The 18,713-nt window shown below is 42.2% G+C and overlaps 1 protein-coding gene across 50 annotated transcripts in view; it reads left to right on the forward strand.

The window, feature by feature from the left end:
• The window catches only part of CLASP1 (cytoplasmic linker associated protein 1), a 259,813-nt gene that overhangs the window by 182,234 nt on the left and 58,866 nt on the right, over nucleotides 1–18,713 (forward strand). For 10 of the 50 annotated variants that reach the window (XM_084999589.1, XM_084999597.1, XM_084999596.1 and 7 more), the window contains 4 exons: nucleotides 12,226–12,329; nucleotides 14,149–14,172; nucleotides 15,244–15,488; nucleotides 17,828–17,891. In XM_084999589.1, coding sequence (XP_084855715.1) covers nucleotides 12,226–12,329; nucleotides 14,149–14,172; nucleotides 15,244–15,488; nucleotides 17,828–17,891 — 437 coding nt within the window. Of the gene's footprint in view, nucleotides 1–4,570; nucleotides 4,679–9,357; nucleotides 9,421–12,225; nucleotides 12,330–14,148; nucleotides 14,173–15,243; nucleotides 15,489–17,827; nucleotides 17,897–18,713 lie in introns of all 50 variants that reach the window. The other 40 variants (XM_084999583.1, XM_084999581.1, XM_084999588.1 and 37 more) reach the window with 10 other exon arrangements.

The following is an 18,713-nucleotide window of genomic DNA, read 5'->3' on the forward strand; positions in this document are numbered from 1 at the left end:
AGGACTTGATTATCACATTTCTGAGGCAAGTAAGAAGTGTCGTCAAGCAGTGGTTTTGTTAATTTCGCACCACGCCAACTTCCTGTTGGCGTTACATAGTGTGGTCCCTGAGCTGACCAGTGACAGCAAGTAATGTGGGTACAACCAGAGACAGTCGTATGATTGGAGTATCTAAATTGCAGATTTGATGCTGTGACATATGTCTATTTGGACCCAGTCTTGTTTGGAAAATGCATTTGATTTCAAATCCAGGTGTGAGGTTTTAGCTGTCCTTTTCCAATGTTTCTTAGCAATCCAGATTTCATACTTTTAGAAATTCTTGGGAATTCCTGTTGTGGCAAAGCAGAAACGAATCCTACTAGTATCCGTGAGGATGCAGGTTCAATCCCTGGCCTCTCTCAATGGGTTAAGGATCCGGCATTGCTGTGAGCTGTGGTGTATGTCGCAGACATGGCTTGGATCCCACATTGCTGTGGCTGTGGCATCGGCTGGCAGCTGTAGCTCTGATTCGACCCCTAGCCTGGGAACTTCCATATGCCATGGGTGTGGCCCTAAAAAGCAGAAAAAGAAAAAAAAAAAAAAAGAAAGACATTGTTTTCTTTTGGAGGATTTTACTTTTTATATTTATTAAACATGCCATTTTTATCTTCTTCTTGAAATTGGGAAATAATCCAACTTTATCTAACATAACTCTACGATCTGGTAGCCTATGGTCTTAACTATGAAGTTTGCATTGTGGATAGTTGAAAAAGACGACACTGAATAAGCCTTTAAAAGACGTACTATGGCACATCATCCATCAGTAAGCTCTAAACAGGAGCCTGTTACCTTCCAAGGAGTTCTTATTTGAAACATTATTTTGAAGAAAGTTGTTTCCTTGCTGTTCGTTAAGGGGATTAGTTATGTGTAGAGCTTTGAGGTCATACGTACAATTCTGGTTAAAGAAGATGTTTTATTTAAATTTTTGCACATTGTGAGAATATACATGCACAGATATGTATATGTATATGAGTAAAGTACATCTTTTCCACTCTTCCTGTAGTGCTGCTTAGAGACTCCATTTTATACTGTGTCAGATATATTTGTATTTTTTGGTAATAGGTTGTTTGTTTCTTTTGACACTTATTAGTATGTACTGGGTATATGCCTATGTGTCTAAACATTTGGTTCATTGTATAGCAACTTTAAATATAAATATTCAAAAAAAACTAGGAGCATCTTTTAAGAATATTTTCTAAATCCCCAAACCAATTAGTAGCTTTAATCATAGCTAAACTAGTCTTGGAATTTGCTCAGAGAATTAGTTCTCGTTATCTACAAATTACGTTTGGTTCAGCTTGCCTTTTCTTGTTTGAAACAGTATGTCTTAACTAAATTTGCTGTCTCATTTGTGATAAAAGTAATGTCAAAGCTCTTCTTTAGCATTTAAGGTTTCTTAAGCAAAACAGGATGTACTTCCTGCTGGATAACTAAGAAGCAAACCCCTGCATTCTCTTCTAGGCATTTTATTACTTCATAAACTGTTGGATCAAATAGAAGAGTATGTGTATAAATTGCTTCATTCTATTCATGACTTAGGATAAAGCCACATGAGTAACTGACCCCTACAGCAGTTATATTTTGGAAGTTTGCTTTTGTTTCCTTCTTCGCTCAACCCCTCCATTGAAAAGGCTGTAAAAATATTGGACCTTCTTTCTGTCCCTTACCTTCTGTGGTTATGTGTTTAAAGTGTTCTCAGGTTTTCTGGTTAAAAATATTTTGAAAAAATTAAAATTTGTAATCAGTTTTAGCTGTTAGGATTAGATGACTGTGTGCAAGACCAAGACATGAAAATGTCTGGAGTAGAGAGTCATTTCATATCTTTAACTTGCCTCAGTTTTCATTGTTCTTTTTTCACTTCTGCTTTGGATATGAATTCTGGTAGGATCCTTCCTTAAAAGACGCAAGTCAGGATTTCCCTTGAACACTTGTAACAGTAGGGTGTCACTAAGAGATGAAAACCAGTCAGATGGTTTTTTGGGGCTTCCCAGCATTCCGCCAGCACAGGACTCCAGAGTCCTGCAGAAGCCTACTTTTAGGAAGTTCGAGTGGTGGCGGGGGTGGGAGAGAGGGAGAAAGAGAGAGAGAGAGTTGGGGGGGGCAGGGGGGCTCCTCCTCGGTTACGCCTTTTCTGTAACGTGTTCTCGCATAGAACAGTTTCAGCACTCAGTAAAGAGACCAGTTGATTTGGTGTGTTGTGTTTTAGTTCTGAACACTCAATTAGTCTTCGTAAAAATTATCTACATAGATATTTAAGTTCTCCTTGTAGATCAGTCTTTGGAAGTGGTGGTACAAGTAAGTGGGTATTTTTTTCCTCTTGTGTTTAAAATTGTCCAGCATTGGAACTGTTGATTTCACCACTAAGTGGACTTTAGTGAAGTTTGAGGCAAAATTGCAAACAGAATTATAGACAGAATTTTCTTTCTCTGTTACTGCGAGCCATTGTTAAAGGTAGCCAGTCAGCACAAATGGGTGAACGAAGTTTCTCTGGGTCAGATGCAAGGACGGTAACCTCCTTAGGAATTCTAATTGTGGTCACTTTAGATCGTATCTGCTTATTCCTTCTCGTCCTCACAAAGCAGCTCAGCTCCCCGAGAGAGCAGAGAGTTCTCATTGCTATAGCATGTGTATTAATTTAAGGAAGCGAGTGAAAGCTGTGTATAAATTCAGAAGTCACCAGGCAAAAACTATAAGAAGGCGGTCAACTAACCATGCACATATATGAAAAACTGCCAGGACTGTTTTGATTACTTTTCATTTATTTGCTTTGGAGTGGCCAGTGGAAAAAGACAGGATATTCATGTGTGCCTTTCAGCAAGGGATGCAGACGTACCTACAAGTGCACCTTATCTCATGGGATCTTTTTCATTCAAACGATAGGGACTCTCTGTTTCTCACCTTCCTAAGTGGAGGCTAAGTGGCTGGACCAGTGAGTTAGTGTGGAGTTGGAGAGGCTGTTTTATAAATTAGATGTGGTATTGATCCTCTAAGGATAAGCAGTATGGCTTTGTAGGTTTTAGGCAATTTTCATGTATTTGATGGGGTCAGTACATACTCACTAGTTTTTAAAGGGTTTAATTTAGCACCTGTTGCTTTTGCCCTCCATGTAAAAGCTGTTTGGAATGCTGTCAAGAATTTCTGATTAAATCGCCACTGCTATTTCAAGTGAAAACTCAGTACTTCCAAGTCACTGTAGCAGAATGAAGGAGAATTTAGAAATTCCTAGAGAATCCCAAATGAAGCCCCATTTCAGCTCAGATTGCATTCCTGCCCTTGATCTTGCCCTGCCTGCCAGTCAGACCTAAGCCTCCAACTATCGCTTACGGCCTACTTCACCTCCAGCGCTGAGCAGAGGCCTCGGGAGGAGTTGGTTTGGTTTTTCATATTCTTCTAAGTCAGGGAGTTTTAGGAGTCTGGTTTGTAGATAGTCTTGTTGTTGTTTAGCCATATAATAAATCTACCTTTGCTGTAGAATCATAGGATTTGCTTATTGCAATTTAGTAAACATGGCTGTTTTTACATCAGTCAATCAAGTTTATTTTTTCCAAGATTTCTGAGAATGGCATTTCCATCTAGTCCAGAATTAGTAGATCTTTTCCAGATGGAAATATTTGTTGTCCCTGTCATATTATGTAGCTTAGGCCATCCATGTGACTCCGTCTTCTCATTGTCATATGCCATGAGTGCGATGAAGTTACCTGTAGGTAATCATCAAGGAACTGGCTGTTCTCAGGCCATCTTTTAACATGGATGTTGGGATGATCAGGCCCCACACCAAAGACTTAGGTCTAGGGCTGTATCAGGCAGGGAAGGCGTGTGAGTAGGGTTGACAAGCCAGTCATTTTGGATTCCCATAGGAAACGTAGGAATTCATGTTGGGACCGGTGAAGTAAGGGTTAGCAGTCCCAGTTCTTTCTGCCTGATGATTAGGTAGTTATGTTTGAGGCATCTATACACTAACTGAAGTGGGCAGGTTCTCAGCTGGGTCAGTCCTTATGACTTCTCTTTGTAAAGAAGGCCAGGCTGGAAGAAGGGAACCCTCTTCCTTTTAATTAGGTAAGTTCATGGGGTTCAGTGACCAGAGCCTTTATTCTGTTTTCGTTTTTGTTTTTTTTTTTTTTTTAATCCATGTTATCTTTCTAAGGACCCAGTGCACATGAAAATGACCATGACCTTTTATCCTCTTGTCGAAGAGCTTATCAAAGTCATAAACAACTGATCATTTCTAGAAGGCGTTTGATCCTGTATTTCCAGTGCCAGTTTGCTCTTTGGAAAGCTTTCTTTTTAATTCTTATACTTAGGGGTTATTTCGCCTTCCTCCTAAAAGCCCCAGCTTTGAGAGGCATTGAGCATAAGTGAGTTCTTATCCAGGCCCCTTGGTGGCTGGCCTGTCAGTCAGTGAGGCCAGAGCGCAGGGGTAGGTTCAGGACGATGTCGCGATTACTGAACAGAATGTGACTGACATTTTGTGAGTTTTTCTGTCTTCATTAAACTTGTTCACCTTCTCTGAAACCCCTCATGCTGCACACAGCACGGAGCAGCCGTATCCCTCGACCCAGCATGAGTCAGGGGTGCAGCCGCGATACCAGCCGTGAGAGCAGCCGGGATACAAGCCCTGCGCGGGGCTTCCCTCCGCTCGGTGAGTACCCGCGGGCCGCACGCTGGCTGGGCCACCTGCCTCTGTCCCCTCGCCACTGTCCTGTGAGCCTCTCCTTAGCCGCCCCTTGTCCCTTCTGCATGCTTGGATTTTGGCAACTTCCAGTTTTTACGTATTAGAGGAAAAAAGCACCACTGCGCTCCGTACTGTCATTTATGACCCCTCACCTTCCGGCAAGCCCGTCTGTGTGGAACCTTCCAGCGTTTGGCAGACCTCAGCCAGAGAGAATTGCTGTTTCAAAGTAGGGTTCGTCCAAAGTGTACCCATAGTCAGTGAATTTCTACAACTTGTTTTGGCTTTTAGCAGAGATCAGCCCATACGTGCTTCAATTCAAAGAAGGAAGAAACATGAAATCATGACAACTTTTAGGAAACTAAACGTGCTTGGTTTAGGGGGTGAGAACACTAATGGAAAAGCAGCAGGAAAAAGCAGCTGTCTGTTAAAGGAGTCATTTCAAAGCTTTCCCGAAAGCAGCCTGCACATTGCTTTTTGATAAACTGCTTGGGTCTGCAGCACAATGCAAAAGGCTGATGTTCACCATTAACTAGTACGGTATTTTCGTTCTTCCTGGGCTCAGTAGGCTGCTTAAGGTTTGTGACCTGGTGCCATCCCCGGACCAAAAAAACTGTACTTGGTGGCCATGAGGCATTGTAAGTATTGTATCTCAGATCACGAGTCTCATGCCTCTTGGGGCTGCTTGTCTGATACACTCACTTTTTTAGAGCCAGAATTTGTATTTTTAACAATTTCTAGTATTCAAGAAAAACAAGACAAAAAGAGAAACATGTGTCCTTCATCCTTTATAGAATATTGTGTTGTGAGCCACATGGAAAGTCCAATCCCTTATAGAATATTGAATTTACCTTTCCTTTTTAGTTTTAATAGTCCTCCCTTTTGCTAAAATGGACATACACCTTTTAACCTGGTAAAATTATTAATTCCTAAGGACATCTATCAACACATGCTGTCACCAAAAAAGAAATGTTTTGTATTTTTCAGTAGTTGTTTGAGTTCTTTGGCGTATTAAGTGTTGTACATCTGTGTATTTTCCTCATGATAAGAATGGCAGGTAGAAATCATTTTATAATAATTGGGCCTAGGCCTGAAGTTATTATATGGAATTATGGACTTTTATTTTGACTCTAGTTATGAAGCTGGTTTTCCAACATTAACTGTTAAAGATGGTGTTAGAGCAAAAGCACAGGGTCTTCACAGCTGCCTCTCTCCTTCTAAGGGCCTGTGCTTCTTGCCAGCATCTTTATTTTCTTAGTATCTGTGATCAAAATCTAGATCCAGGAGTTCCCTGGTGGTGTAGTGGGTTAAGGATCCAGCGGTGTCACTGCTGTGGCTTGGGTCAGTCTATCTCTTCATGGCCCATTGTCCTTTATGAAGTTCTGGGGAAGACGCAGGAGGCCTCCGGATGAGTCACCTGACTTAGGGAGAAGATACCTGTGTGCGATGTCCTGCCTCATTAGCATGGGGGCCTGAATGGGGCAGCTTACCGGGTCCCTACCAGCTGTTCCACAGCAGTTGAAGTATTCATCAGAATCCTCAAGGATCAGGGGCAGCAATGATGGTTTTTTTCCTAAATGAACTGGTGATTTTCCCCTTTAAGTTAAGGCTATATACCTGTGCATCCCTGTTAATTTGACCTTTTAGATAAACCTGTTAAATGTCAACAGTTCAGTCTGTTCATTGGTTATCTCTCAGAGTCAGGTCAGTGTTTTTATTTCATACATATGTTGCTATCTTTGTCACTATCCACGGAAGCAGGCTTTGTGACCCAGTGTGTGGCCTGTGGGCCAGGCAGGGTGTGCTGAATTCTCAGGGTCCTGACTGAACCCGGAGGGGCTGAGAGATCCAGTCTGATTTCCAATGCACTGTGTGGTGACAGCCAGCGTATTGACATGTACAGTTGTTGCTACCCATGCCCAGGATGTGGATGCAGACATTTCCCTCCTGACAAACTCTAGCTTCAGCCTGTGTCTTCTGTGTGGTTAGGGCAAGAGTTCACCTCTCTTCAGTGCAGTTTTTAGACCATGCCTTTTTGGTGGGAGTGAGTTAAGTCTGTTTATGTAACTTTTGTTCAGGAAGAACAGCAGTAGTGCCCGCACATGCCTGGCACCATTCTGAGCAGTTAGTGGGCATAGGACCCCTGTGGCTCCCGTTCAGCCTCTGGGACAGGTATTAATGTCCCTCTTTTACGGATGACAAAACCAAGACTTGGGGAGAGGAGGCCACTTTCTCAAGGTCACACAGCTTCGTGGTGGAGCCACATTTTGAATCCAGGTCTGACTAAGCTTGGCTGTTCCCCTGCTTCATCTGAGGTGTCTTTCATTTGTTCTTCCAAAATATAATTGCTTTCTGTGAGGCCCCTCCAGGTGTTGGTATAGAGAGAGCACTTGGCCGTGTTTCCGAATCATGCTTTCCAGGCTTGGCTGTTAGACTCGGGAACTCATAGATAAGCTCCAGAAGGTTGTTGCTCCTCAGGGAACCTTCTGTGCCCTTCAGAGAATGTGAAGTGTCCTTCATATTCTCCTTCAATTTAATATTCATTTCCTACCCCTTTTATAAATCAGTGGAATTTTGTATGAACTTTGAAATGCACTTATATAGGAGGCAACTTTCACTTTTTAAAAGAAAAAGAACAGAAGTAATTATGTTTCAGTGACTACATATTGGGTTTAAGTTTATACTTTCCTTAAAAAATTGTTTTGGACTGCTTTAATGGTATGAATATATATTTAGATGGTTGTAGTGACAAGTTTTAGGTGAAATTAAGGGCTTCGATGTAAGTGGGTCCACGTTGGATCCCATTGTTGGATGTTCACTTGAGGATGTGACAAGGACTGGAGTTCCCTGGTGGCTCAGCAGATTAAGGACCCGGCGTTGTCACTGCTATGGCTTGGGCTGCTGCTGTGGTGCAGGTTCAGTCCTTGGCCCAGGAACTTCTGCATGCCATCAGCATGGCCAAGACCAAACACAACACAACAAAACAAAACAAAACCTCAGAATGTGACAAAGGATTCATTACATGACAAATTTGCTGTAGAATATTCTGTTGTAACAGAACCAGAGGATGACGTCATAAAGAACTTTCAGATCAGGTACTGCTTAATCACTGCCTTCAGTTTAAACTGTCAGGATATGACACTGTCGTGCTTGTACAATAAATGAACAGTTTGCTTCAGTCTCACAAAATAGCTTGCCAATTTCCTTATTTAAGGAAAGTGATTATTTCATGTTACCTGTTTTAGAGCTTGCCAGTTTATTTTTGTGCCTCTTGAGAAATTAGGGACTATCCTATTTTCTTTTCATTTTGCATGCTGGGAAAAATATGTCCTCATTGACTAGGGAATCTTTGCTGTTTAACACCACTTACCCCACAGATATGCACGTTTCATGAAGTGACATGAACTTAAGTGAAAAAAATTACATTGAAGTTGTGCTATTTTATGACAATGTGTAAGTGTTAACGTGTGCAGGATTCTGTTCTCTAGCGGTGTGGATGGAAAGCGCTTTGTGAGACCTATGAACTTTCTGTGCTACAATCACCATGTTTTTTTTCCAAATAATGATAGAAGCGTATTACCTTTTTTTCCCACCCTGAGGTAAAGACAAAGGATATATTGTGTGGCACCCTGGTCAATAAATTTAAGTTTTGAACCAAGGTTTTAAAAGTTCTTCTCTCCACATGAAGATGGGGTTTAGCATGTGTTTGCTCAGATTGATGAATTGATGGGATTCTTATGAGTACTCGCTAGTAAAATACTATTTACTATCCAGATGTAAATTGGAATTTATTCTTAACCATTACTGCCACCACCACCACTGCTGCTACTGTTGCCACTGTTTATTCTGTGCCTGGCACTGTTTCAAGTACTTTATGTATAATTTCTTTTAATTCTCTTAACTCCCAAGAAGTAGGTACCATGGATAGCACCATTTTACAGATGAGAAAACTGAGGCGCAGAGAGGTTTAGTACTTTGCCCAAGGTCCTACAGCCAGTTGTGGTCTCACCACAGGTGTGTTACAGAGCTGGTGTGCATAACCAGAGTACTACAGATGCCTCTCCAAGGAGGCTGTAAGTGTACTAGAACTAACTTTCCAACAGTTACACAGTAAGTTCACTAATAATTAAGATATTCGTGCAACAGAACGACAAAGCTTTTGACTGGGGCAAGTGGAAGTCCGTTTGTTGAGCTCCCTTCTCGTGAGTTCATTCTGTTTTCTGTTGAGATAACATGACAACCTTCTCTGCTTTGTTTCTGGTGCATGGTTGCATATGCATCACATACTGGTGAGACGTGTCGTGAGCTGAGTTGGCAGTCCATCCTCCTGCCGTCCCTGTCTGGGATCGGGCCGGCTCGGTGACCCCGCCTCCATGTCGCACACTCCATGATGGCTGACCCAGGCTTCTTGGCGCGAACACGAACCGAAGGGAGGCCTCACCGACTGCCCTGTCGTGCCGGTGTCTTAGAGCCGTGTGCGAGTTCGGGGGTTGGCACTTGCTGTCCATTCATATCCAGCACCATTTCTTCTCATGAGAAAACACGGCCTTGTTGGGAGCAATCCCCGCCTTGCCTTTGCACCGTGGCCTCTTCTGTCTCGGGTTCTTCTGTGTTAACCCTGTGGGTGTTGCCGTTCCTTTTACCTGCAGCCTCTCGACGTCATTCCAGGTCCACTAGTGCTCTGGCCACTGCTGACTCTGTTGGGCAGTCAGGTGAACAAGTGCTCATGCATGACTGGCTTCTCCATGTTCTGTCTCACACCCATCGTAACATTTGTTTTCATCAGTGTCGGCTAGCACTTGGCATGTATGCACCTCATCCCCCTCCATGTGCTCTTATTTTTTTTTAAGTTGTTGAATGTTTATGGTTCTGTTAATAGGCTGTAGATGCTTTATAGCCTGTTTGACAACATCATTTCTCCAGTGTTTGTTTTTATGTTAAAACAAAACAAAAAGATGGGGAAGCCCTTCTTCCCTTCTTTTCACTCCCTCCCCTGGGAAAGCAGCAGCCCCAAATAGGTGTCCTGAAGGGCCCCTAGCGGGAAGTGTGGGTTATGTCTGTCGTCCAGCAGAGGCTTTGCTCCCAGTAGAGCGGTGTTGATGAATGCCAGTTCTTAGTAATTAAGGTTCTAATTACTTGGAGAGACTGTTTAGTTACCAAATGTTCCAAATTATAGCGTACTCCATTGCATATGTGTTGAAGGAAGTGGATTGTCCTAAAACTTTTATGGAAAAACAAATCACAATTAGGATAATCGGGTCAGGCCAAAGGTAGCCTTTGCAGCCTGCAGCCCCAACACATTCTATCTTGGCTCCTTTTTAACCATCCCCCAAATCCCCTGGTTAGCCACCAGGGTAAAAAGTAAGCACACACAGTCATGCATCAGTTTGCCAGTGTTAACTGGCATCATTTTGATATGCTAATAATCCCTAAAGGCTATAATTTATCAGTTGTGAGTACAGGGCATAAGCTCTTAAATCAGACTATTGATGGTGACAGCTGTGACCAATTTACTGCGTTACCGTCTCTGGTTTTCCTCTAAATGAAGCCAGCTATGCATTTTACTATGTATTCTCTGATTAGGACATTCCCCTGAGGATTATGGGCCAGACTGAGGGCACAGTTGTATGTATCCATTTCCTGGGAAATGAATAGTACCAGAGCAGTGAGGGTGTAAGTAGATTGGGGTCTGGTGGAAAAAAGGGCTTATCATTTTTCTTAGCTCCAGACAAACATTTCCCCTTAAGATTTGGAATTCAATTATCTGTGATAATCTATCAAATGATCTGCAGGCACTGTGTATGGCAATGCTGTATGCATCTGGGAAGCAAAGAATAATTGCTTTGTTCTTACAGTTTTAATTTTGTTTCTGAAAATCAATATTATTCCTGGAGCAAGAATTGCTGGCATGAGATCTACTTTATTTTATTTTATTTTTTTTAAGATTCCGTTTTATTTAAGTTTATGCTGGGTAATTTTTAAATGGCTTATAACTGAATTACTTTCATTCTGTGACTCATAAATCCCTTACTATCTACCCTTTTTTAATGGAAAAAAAAAAAACTTGAACAAAGATCATTTATAAAACTTGTGCATAATAAATCTCAGATTTATAATTGTTTCATATTTCAACTGATAATTTATATCTAAGAGAGACATAATTGCTTGGTGTTCCCTTTTTATTAGACATGGCACATTACCTTTTAAATGTATATACAATGATGACATTCGGTATGATCAAGTGCATTAAAAAAGGGGATAGTATAACACAATTTTTGTTTCTTTATAAAAATTCATAACTGTATAACTTTTTTGATTAGCAGTGTTTATATTTTTTTCTCCTTTCTCTGCAGTGGGAGGTATAATGTTTTGAATCTGACATTTTTAAAAAGCTAAATAGCACTTCACTTGAAAGTTCACCAGTTTGTAGGTATCATGTCACATACCTAAAACTTTAGAATATCATTGCATAGGAAAGATGAAGTCATGTAAAACAGATATTAGCTTTCTTTCTTTTTTTTCCTAAATGCTTCATTTCTAGAATATGGCAAATACAGAGATTTTCCTTGTCCAGACTGTCTCATTTGTTAACAAAGAGAAAGCATTTTAAATCTTAACATTTTTCTTTGAAAGGTTTATTAGGCATTAGTATTTTAAAATAAGACCCTTTTACCATCAGCTAGACTTACAGAATATAATTGACACTGACTTTCTCCTGCATTGTTTTAACCTCAGCACTTCTAAGGAAGGCTGGTCAGCTCAGTAGGACTTTTAAACTCAGTCCATGATCATTAATAAGCTTAGAGTAGTTGTTCAAACCACTGAAATTTGACATTTTGGGCATTGTTACTTTAAAATCCTTTAAGGGATTCAGGGAAGAATATATTAATATCACCTGAATGATTAAAATTTTGCAGTGAAGATGCTAGCTTTTTGTAGTGGAGATTAAAGAATTTCAATAAATTGATTTTTAGATAACTTTGGTGACACACGTGTCATGATGCCCAAGTACCTCAAATTAATGGAGCTTAGTAACAGTTAAACAGTAGAGACACTAATGAAAATTTGCACAGAGATCAATTTAATACATTTGTTTCAAATTTTACCTTTTTATTACATATCGCATTAGAACTCAGCACAGCTAGAATCTTTCTAATAAGTTTGACCAAATACCAGGGCTGCCTGCCTCTAGAGAGAATGCTAAAGAGATGGCAGGTCTCACTCAGAGTCCAGCTCCTCCTGTAATAAGTTCCCCACACTCTCTCACATCTCAACATTTCTCAAAAATAAAAGATCACGGCAGAACCGTTTTCGGTGGTCAGGACGCTTTGTGGCACGAGAGGATTAAATGTGAGCGGTGTAGCCTCTGCCACAGGTGAGCGAGTCGAGTGTAGTGAAGAAGCCTAGAGGCTTCCCAGGGCCTCTGTCCAGTTGGTGAGACGATGCAGGAGCCATTGCAAAGACAGGAAAACGTTTGAATTAAAATGACAAGTCTTTTGCTTTTGTTTTCGCAATAGACCGATTTGGGCTTGGCCAGGCAGGAAGAATACCCGGTTCTGTGAATGCCATGCGGGTCTTGAGCACAAGCACAGATCTGGAAGCCGCTGTTGCAGATGCTCTGGTAAGCGTCACCCTGCGTGGAGTCTCTTTGAATTACTCACCTGCGTCTTTCTCTGTCTTAACAGGAAGTATCCTCTGAATCAGGCCACTAAATTCCTCTTTGACACTCTATAAAATTGTGTAGATGTTGGGTAAATTTAAATTATTATTGCTTTCTTCTTAAATTTTTAACTGTGTACCTAAGTGAAGACTGGCCTTATGAAACATGTCAGCATCAAGTGCTTCTGTGCTCCCCACTGTCAAGGAACTTTTGATGACATTGGGCTTCTCAGATGTCATTGGGCTTCTTCTTTGCCTTCCATGTGTTTCACAGCATTTCCTTTTTCGCATTCTGTTGCTTCTGTTGCTTCACAGGCTTTGATGGCATAGCCTAAACATATCCGTATGTAAAGTAGCTCATAGAGTTTGTGGTCTGAAAACCTTGCATTTGTTCCATTTCCCTCACTGGTTGTTCCATATGATTATACATTTGCTTGTTTCAACGAGTCCTTAAGTCGTCATTTACGGAAACTTTCCCAGATTTTTCGATGAACTGTTTGAGGAGATGAAGCACTAGTAGAATATATTTTTGCATCATTATGATGTAATATCTAAGAAAACGATGTGAAGTGATTCGAGGCTCATATGTGTGTGGTTATAGCAGAAAGTTCCTAAGTAGAATCCGCTTGTGATCAGATTGCTTATTGAAGGTGCATTGCAGCTGGTAGCAACACAGCCTCTTGTTTATTCTGGTTTGTGTGCTCAGCATTTAAAACAGACATTCTTGAGAACTGTCTGCTCTCTGGACTTGCTTGTACTATTTTAAGATTTATTCTCCTCTAATGAAGAAAGCATTGTAATACCCTTCTTTCAGGCCTGGAGGTTTTAAATCCAGCCATGTTTCATCTGATCAACATGTCCTAGTCTGTGGCTCCAGTGATTCTGACTTCATCCCTTGCTGGTTCTCAATTATTCTTGCTCAGTCAGTTTCTTGGATGAACGTCTGAGCAAGAAGTTTTCCGCTCTCACGATGCTTCCCCTGTGAGGGCTGCCCGGCCAGCTCTGTTCATCAGCCTTGTATGTAGAAGGGCTTTTTCTGGCAGGTACCGGAGTGCGGGATAATTGCTTTAACCATGACTTAAGAGATGTGAGCTGTGAGGAGGTGTTTCCTTCCAAGTTTGGCATATAGAATCTGCTTCTTCCTTATTTTGAGACCCTGAAGTGGTCAGAGCAGTGGGGGTGCTGGGGGCGCAGAGCCCTCAGTAAGATACACTTCCAGTTCCGGGGAGGTTCCCAAGTTCTTTAAGGAACTGCCTCAGGGACCATGTGCAGAGTTCTAGGAGGCGGAGCAGGACTGAGAGTTGGAGCTCTGGCATCACTTGCCGTGGGCTTTTCTCCAGCTCCGGCTCCCTGACATGCGTGCTGCCCTTCTTTTAGTCCAAACTGCTTGGTCCTCCCGAGTGACCTGCCTCAGAAGAGAACGCGCAAGAGGGATACCCAACCCTTGCCTCACAGAGAAGTCCCAGGGGTAGAATCCATCCTAGGAGTAGACAGCAGAATTAATGGTGACGTTGGGACGGAGCTCAGTGTTAGGGGGAGAGTTTAGCAAAGAGTTCCAGCAGATCCTGGGAGGTGTCATAAGACGCGCACGAGGCTTAGGAAATGCCATTGTGAAAGCGTTCTTTGTTATTCGCTTGATATGAATCGCTTGCTAACCTGTATTTTTGGTTTGCCCAGATATGTTTTGCTGTACACTTTTGTTGCAAGAACAATCCCCACATATGCTTCTGACATAATTCTCTATGCTTTTTCCCCATCCTTCAATATTTTCCTGCCTACAGCTGTTAGGAGACTCCAGGAGCAAGGTACCAGTGCTTTTAACTTTTGTTTTACAACTTTTTTTTTCTGTTGTGAGTATATTTCCTTTAGGAGCTAATAAAGCAGCCAAAAATGTAGCGTAGTATAGGTCTGAATTGTGATTTTTGTTGAAACTAGTGATGCTTTTGTTAGTGCCAGAAACGGTCACCTCTCACATACTAGTTTGTCTTAATATTGTTTTTTGAATATCAAGCTCAGCCCCTTTTCCTATTAGTGTTTCATTTCATTTATTAACCTAGTTTGTTCTACTCTTACGTTGTTATTTAAGCCAATATTTATTTTTCTCCCTAGAGAGATCATATTTTATGTTTTATCTATTTTAAATAGCTGCTGCTGTATTATTTAGGGATTTAACATAGAGTTTTATATTCAGGATAAGAGAAAACGCATGAGTCAGGCGTTATAGTTTACAGGAGGCCTCTTCGTGTTATAAGACTTTTAAGTCCTTTATAGAAATAGTTTAGATAATTTAAGAACCCTTTTCTATAGGATACTCGGCCACTGACATCGCAGTTTGACTTTCTGAAGGAAGCACGAGTATTCACGCAAATTTACTCAGAGATCGTGCTCAAGATCTGTTGCTTCTGATTGGGAAGGGGCTAGGGGGGTGCACCTACTCGCAGTGTGTCAGGCACTGAGCCACGTTATTTAACATGTAATTCCACTTAATCCTCACAACAAGCCCATGAGAAGGATAATTACTGTCATCTCAGAGATAGGAGCAAGCAGAAAGATTTGAAATCACAGAGCCGGTGGGTCTTCCTGAGAAGCCACACACAGTGCTAGACCTCATGCTCCACCCTCCCTGCTAAGGACCCCTGCCTGTTACTCGCTGTGCCCACCCAAGTCTGCGCTACTGTTTTTGTTTCCCTGATCTGCAAGCACAGGGCAGATGTGGCGTGTGCGCGCATGTTTGTGTGTGTGTGTGTGTATGTGTGTGTGCAAGTGCACACGTGTTTCTTTACATTTAATGCCGTGTTGTTGACTTTGGTTGGACTCACGGCCGTGTGACCTTTCCATTTCTCCCTCCATCACCCACCGCCCGTTGGATCTGGCAGAAGAAGCCTGTGCGGAGGCGCTATGAGCCATATGGGATGTACTCTGATGACGACGCCAACAGTGATGCCTCGAGCGTGTGCTCTGAGCGCTCGTACGGCTCTAGGAACGGCGGCATTCCGCACTACCTGCGGCAGACAGAGGACGTGGCCGAGGTTCTCAACCACTGTGCCAGCTCCAACTGGTCAGAGAGGAAGGAAGGGCTCCTGGGCCTGCAGAACCTGCTCAAGAGCCAAAGAACGCTGAGGTGAGGCTGGGATGAGCCGCTGTGGAGTCCTGTGTTATCCTCACACAGAGGTTAAATGGGTCCCCTGCCATGTGGGGAGGCGCTGGGGCATCCGAGGATGCTGGGTCGGCCAAGGCCTGGGCTTTGCTTTCCGGAGAATTTGGAGTTTCCTGCAATTACTCTATCATTTATTAGGTGTAGAAAACATTTGGTTCCCTTATGGTTCACATTTTTCTAGTAGGTGCTAATTGAGAAATCTCCGTATAGTTTGCAATTTAGGTAGAAAATAAAACACCTCTGCGGGTTGGTACTGTTTATTACACTTTGGATTCATGGATAAAATGATACCAGCCTCAGTCTTAAATTTTTTGGTACACATCATATACATATGTGTAGTTTGTAAGTAAGCGGAATAAAGTGATACTGAAACTGAATAATTGGAGTTCCCGTCGTGGCACAGCAGAAACGAATCCTACTAGGAACCATGAGGTTTGATCCCTGGCCTCGCTCAGTGCATTAAGGATCTGGTGTTGCCGTGAACTGTGGTGTAGGCCACAGACTCGGCTCGGATCTCGTGTTGCTGTGGCTGTGGCATAGGCTGGCAGCTGTAGCTCCGATTCGACCCCTAGCCTGGGAACTTCTATATGCCATGGGTACAGCCCTAAAAAAAACAAACAAACAAATAAATAAAATAAAACCGAATACTCTAAAATAGTATGATGTTATCTCTGGAATTATTTTTGTCTTTTTTTGTTTCCATAGCTCATACATTTTCTAAAATGAGCATGTACCAAAAATATTTATGTATACTACATTGTATCAACTCTAAGGCACCACTGACATACCATTTTTTGTTTATTTTAGGTCATGCCACAGTATGTGGAAGTTCCTAGGCCAGGGAATCAGACCCAGGCCACAGCAGTAACAACACCAGATCCTTAACTGCTAGGCCACCAGGGAACTCCACACACCATTATTTTGTATCTAAGAAGAAATGCTGCTTATTAAACCATGACAGTACTAATATGTCATTGAGTATAAGGTGAATCGCAAAATTAGAGATTTGAAATACAGTGTATACATAGTCTTTGGATAATTTTTTAGCAGTATATTGTGAGACTGAATAAGTGATTATGGTCATAGCTGTTCTCTGCAAGGCTCAGTGAGTGTTGACTAGGGAATCACTGGGCTGGCAGTATGGCTGTCCAGCCAGTCTGAAACCTCCCCTCCCATCCCCAGTCACACTGCTGTATTCCTTCTTGCCGCCTGAGCCCCTGCCCCAGATTATTCCAGACTGTGCCTGCACAGGTCAGGAGAGGCTTTGTCATATCCCTTCTGAAGTGCAGGTCACTTCTGATGTCCTAATGCTCTGTCAAAAAACAAAAAAGGTGGTTTGGTGTCATTATTCTTCAAGAATTTGCTTCATTCTGGTGGCCCTAGTTTCTTGGTTTTTAGTGTTCACCACAGATCCATTGAATAATCTCGAGAAATCTACTGACTAGCCTTGGACTGACTAGATTTCATCATGAGTGATGTTGAAGGATCATTGAACCAGCTGTCTTATCTCTTTGAGGGGGATAATTTGGGAGAAGCAGGTGACACTTTCTAATGAATCCTTGAAGTAAACTGGGATCGAGGAAGTTTCTCTGTGGCTCAGTGGGTTAAGGATCCAGTGTTACTGCAGCTGTGGCACAGGTTCAGTCCCTGGCACGGAAACTTCCACATGTCTTAGGCCCGGCCAAAACAAAAGCAAATAAGAACAAAACTGGGATCCAGCAGTACAGTTAAGGGTAAGAAAAGTCAGAGAGGCACAGATAAGTATGTGTGTGCTTGGTTCAGGCACAGTTGCAAGTGGGATGTGCCATCCTCCCTAATCCTGTTAGCAGCCGTTGTCGCACTGAAATGGATGTAAAGATATCACAGTACTTTGTGGCAGAACTGAGTTTAAAATCCAGGGCTGTCCGACCCCCAGACACCTGCTTTCCCTAGTTTATCCTGTTTCCTCTCATCTGTGGCATGTGGAAACAGACCCGAAGTGAGTTGGACTCATGGCTTTGCTGCATCTACTTATGTGAACGTAGGTAATAATCACTGTCTGGGATTCAGTTTCATTTCAGAATGAGAGCAAAACTATCATTATTTTCTATTCCATGAGTTGAATTCCATCCTAAATTAAACTTTAGAGAGCGAATTCACTTGTGAAAAAAAACCTGTTATATAAAAACTATATAAAGCTTATGTAGTTGATGGAAATGAAAAGGATTTAAAAAGGAAATGAAAGGATTTAAAGAAGCTACAACTAGTTTCAGTCTGGTCTTACTAAATACTACATTCATTTATTTCCATTTTATTTCCTCTAGTCGAGTGGAATTGAAAAGGCTGTGTGAGATTTTCACCCGGATGTTTGCCGACCCTCACAGCAAGGTAAAGTGGGGAGGCCGCCTGTGTCCCCCCTCTCTGCATGTCCATGTGAGCTGTGTACCGTGCCCCTCGGGAGACGTGCTCCCCGTAGCGCAGTTCAAACCTTACAGACACAACCCCAGTCTAGCAGCCCCTTTTCTGCATGTCCGAGTGAGCTGCTCAGGAGAGAGAGAGATGTTCCTTTAAGTGCAGTTCGGTCCTTACAGACGCAGCCCAATTCCAACAGCAGTTCATGTCACATCTTTTGAAGACGAAATTCTTAGAAATGTCAAATGTTCATACAACTTCCAGTTAAGTAAGGGGTGTTTTAAGTAAGAGTTAGCATGAAGAGAATCAGACGTAGTCTTTCATTCATTCAGCATCTATTTTTGTGTACCTCCTATTAGCCAACCAGCCAGCCAAGTGCCAGGATGTAACAGTGTATTACAATATGATACCTTTTTTTGAAAAGTTACAGTAGGGAAGAAAATTATCAAGTATGTAAAAAAAATGTTTTTTGGTGTCCCATGTGGAATTTGTCTAGGTTGGAGTTCCCATCAGGGCTCAGTGGTAACGAACCCAACTAGTATCCATGAAGACGTGGGTTCTATCCCTGGCCTCACCCAGGGGATCCGGCATTGCCGTGAGCTGTGGTGAAGGCCACAGATGTGGCTCGGATCTGGTGTTGCTGTGGCTGTGTTTTAGGCTGGCAGCTGTAGCTTCAGTTCAACCCCTAGCCTGGGAACCTCCATATGCCGAGGGTGCAGCCGTAAAAAGACCAAGAGAAATAGAAAGAAAAATGGAAGCATTTTAGAAGATGAATTTATTGAAAAACCACATTTAGTG

Source organism: Sus scrofa, chromosome 15 (assembly GCF_054392235.1).
Source record: "Sus scrofa isolate SSC_HxYL_T2T_F1_AM1 chromosome 15, Sscrofa_HxYL_maternal_Yorkshire_Landrace_v2.0, whole genome shotgun sequence".
In the NCBI taxonomy this organism is placed as follows: Eukaryota; Metazoa; Chordata; class Mammalia; order Artiodactyla; family Suidae; genus Sus; species Sus scrofa.